We start from the raw sequence: 11908 nt of genomic DNA, 5'->3' as shown, positions 1-11908 counted from the left end.
AGATTTCCTTTCCGTTGGCTGGGCCTAATTATATAATTTTTTGGGCAGAGGATACATTACTTGTTACTTGTTATATTTATTATGATGATATCAAAAGGTTTGCCTTCTCCCTTTCAAAATAAAATAAAATAAGAGGTTTGCCTTGGAATGGTAGGCGCTCCAGATTTTGCAACAATTTTCCTTTTAAAAATATATCTTGGGAATATAATAAGCCGTGCGTGCTTGGTTGACACGACGAACACCCATGCCACTAACTGAGCCAGCCAACCAATGTCGTTACAAAGCTACAGCCACAGGCCAACCAGATACGATGTACTTTGTGGTAGTATAGTAGGGAGTACCATATTGATATAATCATCATCAATAATAAAAACCCAAAAATCACTTCACGGAGAGAAAGCTGCCGCCAACAGCAAGGCACCTGATTATCTGCTGTCCAGCTTGCTGCAGCGCCGGCTCCCTTGGCAGAGAATCCCATCCTACTACTGCTTGCCTCCAATGTTTCAACGGAAGATGCAACCACCTGGCACCAAGCTGCATGTGCAGACAGTGCACTACAGGCCAGGTTCTTGACTTAAGCTTTGGAAGCGAACAAGTTCAGGCCAAGGTTCTTCTTGGCTTAAGCCTTGGAAGCTAGTAGCTCGCACGTAATAACATCATCCATCGACGCGGAGCGGCCGGACCCCGAGACCGGGATGAGGTTGAAGACGGGCGCCCCGGCGGTTCTCAATGAACCATCGGCTCCTCCGAGCTCGGTGAAGGCCTCAGAGAATGCACGGGACATCGCGTCCGCTGCCGCCGCGTGCTTCACCAAATAGTAGAACCTCAGCATCTGCAGGTATAAATGAATTCAGTAATGCTGATTAGGAGGCGGGACCGGTGCGGTCATGAAAAGGAACGACAGGACAGGGACTTACCGTTACGTCGTCCCAGGTGAAGCCAGTGTCTGTCAGGGTCTTTGCGAGCTGGAAAGCACAAAACCTAGCTATGGCTTTCAAATGCTCCTTTGAGGGGTGTAGTTGTTCGGTGCTGGAACAGATCTTTGATGCGATGTCATTCGTGACTGAAACCAAAGCAGAGCAAATCTTCCCAGCAACCGCGTTGATCAGGCAGCATGAGTCATGCAAGCCAGAGTATTGTGCGCTCCACTCACTCGGGACTTTGCTTGATGATGGCTTTGACCCTCCGGCCTCCAGCTCTTTGGTAATATCTCCATCATCGTCATCGCCGTCGTAGTCATCAGTGGGGACATACAACGTTGGTTTTATCTCCACACATGCTCTGAAAGAATGGAACAAATATTTCTTATAAAGTTCAGCATGGCATCACCAAATATGTTTATCCAGATGACACGGGTTTTCTTGCTGATAAAAAAGATAGAAGAAAAATATGCTTACCCTTTTGGAAGATCCGGTGCTAGTACATATAGAATAGTAGGATATGATCCACTTCTTGCGGAATCCAGATGAGCAATATATGAATTCTGCAGCTTTTGTTCAACTGCTTCCTTCTCAGTGGATGTCAGGTGGGCAGAGCAGTACACCAGAAAGTGTATTGCTGAAGAGAAGATAGAGCTCTTGAAGGCATTAGCCACAGCTTCACTATTTCGCAGTGCTAGTTCCAGTTGAGCTGTTGCGCCACCAGGACAGAGCTTCATTGTAGGGGGGTCAAGCCCGAGCTGACCGGCCATATAGAGAATCTCTCCATAAAGTGTTGCCTGAAAGACATTAGAAAGAAATTTCATGTCCCAGAGTCATCATATGCGAACACTCAGTGCTAACTGAATATACCGGCAACTAGTCTGCGCCTGCAGGCAGCAACTAGTCTGCAGACAGCTTTTAGTATGAATTCATGGCATTATCATGGAGTGTTCTTTTACCTGGCTATAAGGTCCAATGCAACTAGGAGCCCAGCATGAGATGCTTTGTACGTGCAGAACTCTTTTGACCAGATCATTTGCAACTAGAACCTCCACATATGCATGGCCCAAACCAGCCTGAACAAGTGGTAATTCAATTGTACTGCGCGAAGGAACACCAAGGTGACATTTCTTTTCTGTGATGAAGCTGACATAAACTTCATTGGCCAATCCAAATTCCTTCATGCTTGAAATGTAGAGGTGAACATATACAACATTTGCCCAACCTAACCCTCCGTCCTTGAGCCAATTCTCGATTCTGCTCAAAACTTTGACTAGATCTGCCTTCATGCCTATTGGCGTAATGGAATTGTAAGTGAGTGTCCAACAAAGCAAGATGAAATAGAACATAAGGTACCCCACAAAAAAAGAGAACATAAGGTACTCCTACCAGGCAGAGAATTATGAATAGTTCAATAACATGGAAATAAGTAGCACAGGGGTATCCACCTTGGGAAGCACTAGAGGGTTCTTCTATCCAACAACCAATGGAAAACAAAGTCTTCCCTGTCTTTGAAATGCATACATTTGTATCTGGGTAAGCATCAGAGGTTGGTGTTGGATTCAAGGTCTGTTTGTTTTCCGCATCAGTGTGTGCAATAGCTAAATTTATTTCATACAAGCAACTAGAATTCTCTTCAGCAATGGCGCCATCCCCAATGCTGCTAGATGAACCTGGCTTGGGCTCAACATGAAATGCCAGCGGATGAAGAATTCCAACTGAAGCAATGGAATCAGCAGAGTGGAGTATCACTTCAAAATCATCAAGGACAATCCTTGCATTCTGCAAACGTAGGCATATTATAGTACAGAAAACTCAACAGTTATTGGTTGCTGGTAGAAAAAACATTACTATGCTCAACAGCCATCTGATGACATGTTAGAATAGACAGTGCCAACACGGCATGGAACATGGTGATGGTTACAGTCTACCTAACATTCTAAAACAAGTGGCATTTAGTCAGCTCTTCAAACTTACACGAAATAGAGGGCAGTCAAGAGTTAGTGTTTCGTACTCTCCACCTTCACCACAGACATTGATTCCAAAACTCCTAATAGGATAAACAAAGAAGATAAATTACAAGATGAAAATATATGCAAGCAAAAGACCAGCATTTACACAGAGATCAATGAGAATAAGACACGCAGAGAGGGACAAACTGTGGCACATTTTTTTCATTACAGAAGACTCCCATTTCTATTCCTGAGAAACAAAACAGATTTTGCTTCCAGGAACCAACAGGACATTAGTAGCCAGCTCACCAACAATCAGTAAATGCACACCAAATATAAGACCTAATGGTGGAAGTACTGTTCACAGTCAATCCATCATACAACCAAGAGCAACACAAACTGAGTTTTACTCACTTCGTTCACAAATATAAGATGTTCTATCTTTTTTGTGAACCAGATGTCTATAGACACGTTTTAGTGTGTTTGTTCACTCATTTCAGTCTGTATGTAGTCCATATTCAAATATCCAAAACATCTTATATTTGTAACGGAGGGAGTACTAGCCAGCTACTTTTCGAGAACAATAAGACGCAAAAACTAGCATTCCTCTCCAAACACTGCAATTGCCGTGTATATATAGAAACCAGACCCACTAATTAATATCCCTACACATGAAGTTAATGCCTTCACTCATTCAAACGCAAACCTTTCATAAGGGACAAGAGGCCACTATTTCCAAAGAGCAAAAGGTCTAGACAGAAGGGAGTTAGAAACATACTCATTCATTTGGAGCAGATGGCCCTTAAGTTCAGCCAGTTCTTTACCCAAGTGGGCAGAAGGTTTCAGCCCCATTGCAGCAACCTATAAATCCCAACGGACCAACCACTTATATTCCAAAGAGATAAAGTGCAATGACGCAAGTAAATTAGAGAAAATCTACAAAACATAAACATGAGTACACTGTATACCTTGACAGTTATAGCCACAATGCCCCTTCTTATCTGCAGGGATTAAGACCAAAACAAAAGCTGACAACATTAGCGTGCAGTTTCTGCCAAGCCAGACAATCTGCCAAAGATAAAAGACAAACTGAAGTTCAATTTTACCATTTCTTCAAGAAGCAGAGTCTGATCCTGCCTCCACATGTAGGCGAGCGAGACCAGGCCCAGCCTCGAGCAGACGCTCTCGACCCGGAGCCTCTGGTAATCGGAGGCGATGGCGCCCGAAGACACGGCGCCAATGGACGGAATTCGCCGCTTCACCTCGCTCAGCAGGGCAAACATGTCCTCCACCTCGTCTCCCGCGGTAACGCTGTATTTAAGAGCATGATCCCTGCACACAACAATAGCCGGAATTCATCGGTGAAAAGAGCAGGCACAGCCTATAACATTCGGAGGGGAACAAAAGCTGAGGACAGACAGATATATTGCCTTGTGGATCCGCTGATGCGGCGGCGGAACAGGGGCAGCCCCATGCATTTGGCGTAGCAGACCACGATCTGGTGCCCGACCTAGATCCCCAAACGCCACAGCCACACAGCAATCAGCAAATAAATTACACGGCGCATAGCGGAAGAAAAATGTGGCGTGGGAGCGGGGAGGGCGGGCCGTACGGTCTGGTACATGTAGCTGTCGAGCTCGTCGACGGCGTCGTCGAGCGGGATGAGGTTGGCCAGGGCGACGACCTGCGGGCAGATTAGCGGCGAGGTTTAGCAAGGACGGAAACGCCGACGAGATTACTGGACGGGGGGTCGGGGTCTGCCTTGTGGCCGTAGTCGAGGCACCGCATCATGGAGAAGCAGCTGTCCTTGCCGCCGCTCACCAGCGCCACCACCTCCATCTCCGGCTCCGGCTCCGGCCGCCTCCCCGCTCGCTCCCTAGGCGGCTAGGCTAGGGTTAGTCAGAGAGTCGTCACTCCGTCAATCCTCCTCGAGCGCTGGAGGTCGGGCGTGATTTTTACTTCGTTTTGGGGGTAAAGTGAAAACGACGGGGATGGCTGACACGCCGGTCCCACCTGCCAGTGACTGGCGTGGAAACAGGAACCGTGTTACTTTACTTCCGTGGACTTTCTTGCGAACAAGGAATCAACTTTTAAAATGTAATTTTCATGTCAAAGTTTTTAGAACGTTCTCCCTCCGTTCCCCCTCCGTTCCAAATTACTTATCGCAGGTATGAATATATCTAAATGTATTTTAGTTCTAGATATATCCATTTTTTGCGACGAGTAATTTGAAACGGAGGAAGTATTTAGCTGTATAAATATTTTTGAACGATGCAAGTGTTTTTATTTAATGGTAAAAAATCATTATTCTTCTGTTCTAACGGCCAAAAAAATCATTTCTGTTTTACTGGTAACAGCGGCAGGAATTGAGCATTTTTTATGAAATTTACATAATTTCTCTTCCAAAAATGGCCATTTCTTGTACAATCACAGTTTTTTAAAAATCTTATACAATCACAATCCATATACGTCACGATGCTGCAATGCAAGAATATCTATAATCAAGGAGACTGGAATTTTCATACTGGAAGTTACTTTCATCAACTTTCTGTTGCTGAACAAGCAGATCCAGAGGTAGCAACAAACGGGAAGAGAAAATACAACAAAGTCTCAGAAAAAAGTTTGCCAAGTCCCAGCGGGAAGGTAATAAAGAAACATAAATATGTTGAATCTTGACCACCTCTAAATTAATCACCACGAAGCTAGGACTTGGCCCTAACGCGCACACGCCGACGACGAAGACGACAACAACAACCAACAGCAGCAGCAGCAGCAGCAAATTATTGCTATCTATCAAACAATGATGGTGGTGGTGATACTACCAACAGGCTGGAGCACCATGGAATTATGGGATGCTCCAGGCGGACTGTTGACGAATAGGGTGGTGGTATCCTGTCATTTACAGAGTCGCAAACAGCGTCGTTTCCTTGTTCCATCGTTCGTTCTCGGGTTCGGGTTCCCTTGCCCCCCTTCCTGTTATTTCCTCTTGCCGGTGCCGAGGGACAGGAGCTCGAGGCTGCGGTGGAGGGGCTCGTCGCGCGACCCTCTTGCGACCGCTGCCCGTGAGAGGGATGTGGCCCTCGACTCGCTCACTCCAGGATTGACTCTCTGGGTGCTGGACGGGCGGCTGCCGCCGTTATTGCTGCTGGAGAACAACCTGCTCGTTCGGCTGTACTGCTGCTCGCTCGGTTCCATGGATGAGCCTGGCCTGCTGCTTGATGCAACTGCTCTCCTGGACGCACTGCCTGTACGAGAGGATGTACGGGGTCTCTCCGTGGTCCTCTCCACAGTCCTTTCGCCGGACCGGTCTGTGCTATGCATCTGCAGAAATGAGACATTCATGGTTGTCAAGTTCATGGCACACATAGAAGGTCCACTACATGCGGCGAAGCAAAGTTTATATCTCTTCTATTCTGGAACAGGGAGTTGGACTTACAATCTCCTTTAATGACATCGATACAGTTTCCCGTGGTCGGGTTGCGTGGTTGTCACTCTGATTCAGAGAAGCACTGGGATTCCTCCGAGCAGATGCTTCGCCTGTGACACAAGATGCTTCTAGGCTGTCATGATTGCATGGTTTGTATCATAGTTTCATTACAACAATTTTCATGAGCACAAGAACAAACCTGGGGCCTTCTCTATCTTCTCGATAGAAGGTCCAGCAGCTCCACTGACTCTTTCACTTGGCTGAACCAAGAATTGTGAACAAAGTTAACAATCTTCATGACAAGACAGTGTACCCAATTATTACAACCAAAGACTACATACCCTCATCCTTGGATTCGAGCCTATCTGGGGATATTTCAAAATGGTCCAGTCAAACACATAATCGAATTGGTATCCTGCAGAAATAATGCAGTTAGAAATGGGTACAGGCAGAAATTCATGAGAACAAGGTAAAGTTAGTCCAAATACACACCTTCCCGGATGAAGAGATCACGGAATAGTCTCTTTAGGTAAGAATAATCTGGCTTGTCTTCAAACCGCAATGATCGACAGTAGTGGAAGTAAGAAATGAATTCTGAAGGGTAAGACTTGCAGAGTACCTGGCACAAATCATAATATGCAAGTGTCAGTTTACTGAGGTTACTAAAAAAAGGGATGCATTAAGTTCCCAAACATGAATTACCTCCACTGGAGTAAGCATCTTCTTCTCACTAATTTTGTCATATTTCTGCTTCTTAGTGCCCGCTTTCAAGCCCTGCCATGGCAGACTGTTGAATGTAGAAAGATGGATGAAGTTAGCATTATTTAGAGAAACGTAAAGACATCATTGGTGCAAAACGTTGGAAGAAAACAACATGTATGGAATGATAGATATGACACACTAACCTGCCTCTGAGGAAGTACATAAGTACATAACCAAGTGATTCTAAATCATCTCTCCTGCTTTGCTCTGCATCAGAAGGGACTTATGTTAGACAAAACTTAAATTAGCTACTCATTTCATCATTCAGAAAGCACAGCAAACTCACCAACGCCAAGGTGAGTATTGACACTAGCATAGCGTGCAGTTCCAGTGAGATTCTTGTTCTCCCTGCACATTGAAGTGAACATGGCATCATAATCAATACAAGGAAAGTACATTTAGTTGTTGACAATGCCCCTGTAACATCATTTATATTTTGCAGCAGTACAAGTAGTTTAAGCTAACCTGTAGGGGATGTGCTTATGAGTCTGGAGGTCTCTGAATTTCTTTGCAAGTCCATAATCTATTATATATACCTGGCATGAATGTCAACAATATACAAAATTAGTTGGATTCAGAGATAAAACATGAGCTTTATCAAAAAACCTTGCTAGCTTATGGCCTTAGTTAGTTGCATAACCGATTGCCTATACCAATGGACATTCTCTGTAACTAACAATCTGACAGCCTGTATCAATGGACCATCTATGTCATCCACTCTTGGTCATTAACCATGTCCTTGTTACCTCAGAAGCAGCAACATCATTACAAGCATGTTAACACGACCAATGATAGCAATTAACTACTTCATCAGATATTGGACTACTGGGGCAGTAATTTAGCATTCAAACCATGTTTCTCTACTACAGCATCATTGTTGGACCTTCTTCAAGAATGCAAACCGCAAACCCAACACTCCACAATTAATAACATCAACACACTACACAATAAGCTATGTGGTTAACTGGCAGAATGCATAAACAATATTTTGCTTTTAAACAAGATGGTAGTCTGGAGTATCTGGAGTACAAGAGTCTAATTAAATTAGCAGAGTGCGGATATATAAGTGCAAACCTGATTGGCTTTCCTTCCGAGGCCCATAAGGAAATTATCAGGTTTTATGTCACGATGAAGAAATCCCTTTTGATGCATGTACTCAACTCGATTAATCTGGAATGTTTGGCGAAAGGGAATGCGGTTAACACCAGAAATCTGTATAAAACTGAAAACTGGGATATAACAATGAACCGGAGGTGTTCTCACCATCTGATCAGCGAGCATGAGCACGGTCTTGAGCGAGAACTTTCTACTGCAGTAGTTGAAGAGGTCCTCGAGGCTGGGTCCGAGAAGATCAATCACCATCACATTATACTCTCCCTCCACACCAAACCACTTGAGGTGCGGAATGCCAGCTTTTAAGTTAAGCGAGAACAAATAAACATCTCAGCTCAATTTCGCCACCACCAACCAATCCAACTACATTGATAGACATGATCAAAGAAAGGTCAATGACCATAGACTTACTTCCTCCTTGGAGAAGCATGTAGAGCTTGGACTCGTAATGGAGCTGCGGGTGCTTGGTCTTGACATTTTCCTGAAGAAGGACCACAAAGCAGCGTCTCAGCAACCCCAGCGGCTAAAATATTTTCCACTAGCTAAACTGAATAGGTACAGCAACACAAGCATTTCACTAGAGCGTGCATCTTATGATCATCTTTTAGCACAAGCAGCAAACAATATGACTCTTCTCAACCTGAATCAACTTAACCAAAACTCTTAGGACATAGTAGGACGGAACCCAGTACCAGTTTGACGGCGACCTCCTCTCCGGTCTGCACATTCACAGCTGCAAGCAAGACGAGCGGCAAAGTCAGCACCTTGCTTCACATCCCAGAAGCAGAAGCAAGGAGGATAAAAGAAGAGGAATATTGGAGAGGGGCGGCGAGCTGACCGAGGAAGAGCTCCCCGAAGGATCCGCTCCCGATCTTCTTGCCGAGCTTGAACTTGCCGCCGACGATGTGATCCATCTCCGGTTACCGCTGCCTGCCTCCCGACGAATCAACGACCTTCTCTCCCCCCTCTCGTAACCCCGCGAGATCCAAACCCGCCGCGGCGGCGCCCGGGAGCGAATCGAGCCGGGATTTCGTCCGACAGCCCAGATCCAGACACGCCGCCGAGAAATCCGGGCGCCGACCGAGCAGATATGTACAGAACGGGAAGCAAGAATCGAATAAACGAAACAAATCGAAGCGAGCGGGGCGGCGGGTTGGGTATGCGCGCGGGGGGCGAGGAGATCCGGGCGCAAAAAGGGCTTCTCCGGACGAGGCAGCAAGCAGCCTAGGTTCCTCCGGCCGGCGGTGGAAGGAGGGGCGGGGCGGCGGACGGAGGGTAGGGGGGTGGGGGTGGGGGAGAGAGCAAGGCGAAGGCGAAGACGGCGACCAGCGAGGGAGGGTGTGGGGGAAAGGTGGAGGCGTGGGATGGGGGATGGATGGGTGGATGATTAGTAAATAGAGGGGCGGACCGGTTACACGCACAAAACTCACCGACTGATTGCGATTACTGGTAAGTAGTAGTACGTACTACTAACCAACGGCCAGCCAGCCAGACACAGCCCGTTTCTGGTTTCCTTCCGTTGCTAGCCACTGACTGCAGAAAAAATCATTCTTTTTGGGAGCAAATAAAATCCTTTTATTTCTAGGTAATATACTGTTTTTGTTTGAATTGAATTGAATGGGTTTAGTTATCTCTAGGTATTAGGCCGGTGATTTTGTCCGGATAAGTCAAAGTGTTTTGCTTGATGCTAGTACTCCCTACGTTTTTATTTAGTTCGCATATTAGCTTCGGTCAAAGTCAAGCTTTACAAACTTTGACCAAGTTCATATACAAAAATATTAAGATATACAATAACAAATCAACAACATTGGATTTATTATTAAATGTACTTTCACATCGTATAGATTTATTATGATAAATGTCTATATTGTTTCCTATAAACTTGGTTAAACTTTACGAAGTTTGACTTTAATCAACTCTAATATGCAGAATAAATAAAATGGGAGGGAGTACCTGCTGTGAAAGCGGTCAGTCGGGCGGAATCCTTTTTCGTTCCGGTGCCCACCACCAGCAGCACGACGACCACCACGGCAGCAGCACTCGTGTCACTCCGACACGGCCTTTTTACCGGCTCCCGACCGGCCTTTTCGTTTCGCCCCAGCATGAAGAAATCAACGCCTTTCCACCACGTGACCCGAACGGTTGTTGTTGTTGTTGTTAGCATCACAAACACAAACACAAACACAAACACGCGGTTTCGCGTCTAAAAGCGTGGTCAGCGTGCCTTGTTAGCACAAGAAGCATTAAGCTGCTTTTGCGCGATGCGTGTCCCCCTCTTCTTGCCGGAAAAAAAGGTTATCCAGATAATTGGTTCAAATGCATACTTCATCCGTTTAAAATTACTTGTCGCAGAAATGGATATATCTAGACGTATTCTAGTTCTAGATATTTTCGAGACAAATAATTCCAAACGGAGAAAGTAGTTAGCATATATCTTTTTGTTTAATAAGGTTAGTTATCATATACTAGTAGTATGTATAAATCTAAGACAAGAATTTTGGGAGGGAGGAAGTATATTGTTAGCAGGCTAAAATGGTGTGGATGGTGATAATTAAAGGGGCGGATCATTTCATTTGGCTAATAAAGATAGGGCATTAATTAAAGAAAAATTAAGCGGCACGTAGCTAGGGCGCAGCTGCTGCTGCGGCGGTGGGGCAGGAGTATCTTTCTTTCTTTCCTTCCTACCGGATAGAACGGCGTCTCGTGGTGGGCCCGCCAGGTTAGGTACCGCCCGACACGTTCTGCGCTCACCGCGCCACCCTACATCCAACGGAAAAATCCCACGGCCAGATGCACTGTACGGAGGGGCGCACGGCCAGCCGGCGACGACGTGATGATCCGGGGGGCTTCCGGGAACGGACGGACGGCCCGGCCTGGGATGGGAGGGGCGGTGGCCGGCCGCTGACGTCGCGTGGCGTGGCCGGGTCCGGCCGCGGCGCATCGCACGGCGACGCAACGCGGCGGTAACTTCGTCGTGCACGCCGATCGATTAATCAAGTCTTCTTCTCCTTGACGAGATCCAGGGATCAATTCGCCCATGTTTTGCTCGTGAGAGGTCTGGACCTCGTTCCCACCACGCATGTTCTCCTCGTGCTGGGTTTTTTTCTCTCTTTTCCTTTTTTTGGAGCAAATCGTGGCGAGTTTATTACTGCATATTTGCATGGATTGCGACGGGATCGATTCATCGACGCGAGAGAGCATTGTGGTGTACGCTACTCGCTCGTCGTAGTACGATCGGCCGGCGTGTACGTTGTTCTCTTGCCTTCCTCGATGATCTGGATGTACATTGGGTTTGGACTTGACATTTTGTGATGTGATATGCTAAAGAACCGCGTACTGATCTTGCCGAGCTTGTTTTTGGCTTTTTAATTAGGCGTCTACGATTTGCACTCGCGTTGCGTACAGGCTGAATATATTCTCCCCCCTAGCAAATTGTGCGGTGCGGATGCGAGAGAAAATGTCCTATCTTTCTCCCAAAGAATTAGGGCTCAAGCTAGACAGCGAAGCATTATGAAAAAGTCTTCTGAAAAAACAAAAAATCATTATGATAACTGAAAATCATCCACATTCTTCCTCTCGCGCATGTTGTCGGCACGCCGGAAAATGGCACCATCGAAATATGGCGGTAATATTCCACGAAAGACACCAAACTCCGTCAACAATCGCCAGCGGAGTGGATCTGGAAGGGTCCGTGACATAGAGGAGAAGGCGGTGATAGGTTCAACGGTGAGCCC

General features: G+C 46.1%; 2 protein-coding genes across 3 annotated transcripts; both read right to left on the bottom strand.

Annotated features, from left to right (window-relative positions):
- Positions 1-175: 175 nt before the first annotated feature.
- On the bottom strand, positions 176-4829 carry LOC125515319 (endoribonuclease). The gene is made up of 12 exons (XM_048680770.2): positions 4634-4829; positions 4485-4556; positions 4303-4382; positions 3979-4204; positions 3841-3873; positions 3651-3733; positions 2898-2970; positions 2369-2702; positions 1880-2211; positions 1398-1717; positions 918-1281; positions 176-832 (listed from the first exon to the last, which is right to left on the bottom strand). Exons 1-12 carry the CDS (start codon positions 4709-4711, stop codon positions 620-622), a joined length of 2208 nt encoding a protein of 735 aa, XP_048536727.2. The 5' UTR covers positions 4712-4829; the 3' UTR covers positions 176-619.
- Positions 4830-5368: 539 nt separating this feature from the next.
- LOC125515318 (casein kinase 1-like protein 10) lies at positions 5369-9485 on the bottom strand. 2 transcript variants are annotated; one of them, XM_048680769.2, is made up of 14 exons: positions 9013-9482; positions 8867-8907; positions 8586-8655; positions 8325-8473; positions 8136-8231; positions 7527-7597; positions 7348-7409; positions 7205-7268; positions 7002-7086; positions 6792-6918; positions 6641-6714; positions 6499-6559; positions 6309-6409; positions 5369-6193 (listed from the first exon to the last, which is right to left on the bottom strand). In XM_048680769.2, exons 1-14 carry the CDS (start codon positions 9086-9088, stop codon positions 5849-5851), a joined length of 1422 nt encoding a protein of 473 aa, XP_048536726.1. In that variant the 5' UTR covers positions 9089-9482; the 3' UTR covers positions 5369-5848. The 2 variants fall into 2 exon arrangements, with proteins under 2 accessions (XP_048536726.1, XP_048536725.1); XM_048680768.2 differs by having other exon boundaries at positions 8136-8473; positions 9013-9485.
- Positions 9486-11908: the final 2423 nt, after the last annotated feature.

Source organism: Triticum urartu, chromosome 6A (assembly GCF_056163025.1).
Source record: "Triticum urartu cultivar PI428250 chromosome 6A, HENAU_Tu73, whole genome shotgun sequence".
Taxonomy (NCBI): Eukaryota; Viridiplantae; Streptophyta; class Magnoliopsida; order Poales; family Poaceae; genus Triticum; species Triticum urartu.
The sequence above is the reverse complement of the archived record's forward strand: the minus strand, read 5'-3'. Positions and strand labels throughout refer to the sequence as shown.

Excerpts from the sequence above, each read along its gene's own strand:
- LOC125515318 (XM_048680768.2), bottom strand. The coding sequence starts at position 9,088 with ATGGATCACATCGTCGGCGGCAAGTTCAAGCTCGGCAAGAAGATCGGG. Across the intron at positions 8,908-9,012 it reads CTTCGGGGAGCTCTTCCTCG|CTGTGAATGTGCAGACCGGA; the intron begins GTCAGCTCGCCG and ends TCTTGCTTGCAG. Across the intron at positions 6,560-6,640 it reads GCTCGAATCCAAGGATGAGG|CCAAGTGAAAGAGTCAGTGG; the intron begins GTATGTAGTCTT and ends TTCTTGGTTCAG.
- LOC125515319 (XM_048680770.2), bottom strand. The coding sequence starts at position 4,711 with ATGGAGGTGGTGGCGCTGGTGAGCGGCGGCAAGGACAGCTGCTTCTCC. Across the intron at positions 4,205-4,302 it reads CGCATCAGCGGATCCACAAG|GGATCATGCTCTTAAATACA; the intron begins GCAATATATCTG and ends TGTTGTGTGCAG. Across the intron at positions 2,212-2,368 it reads ACCCTCTAGTGCTTCCCAAG|GCATGAAGGCAGATCTAGTC; the intron begins GTGGATACCCCT and ends TTACGCCAATAG.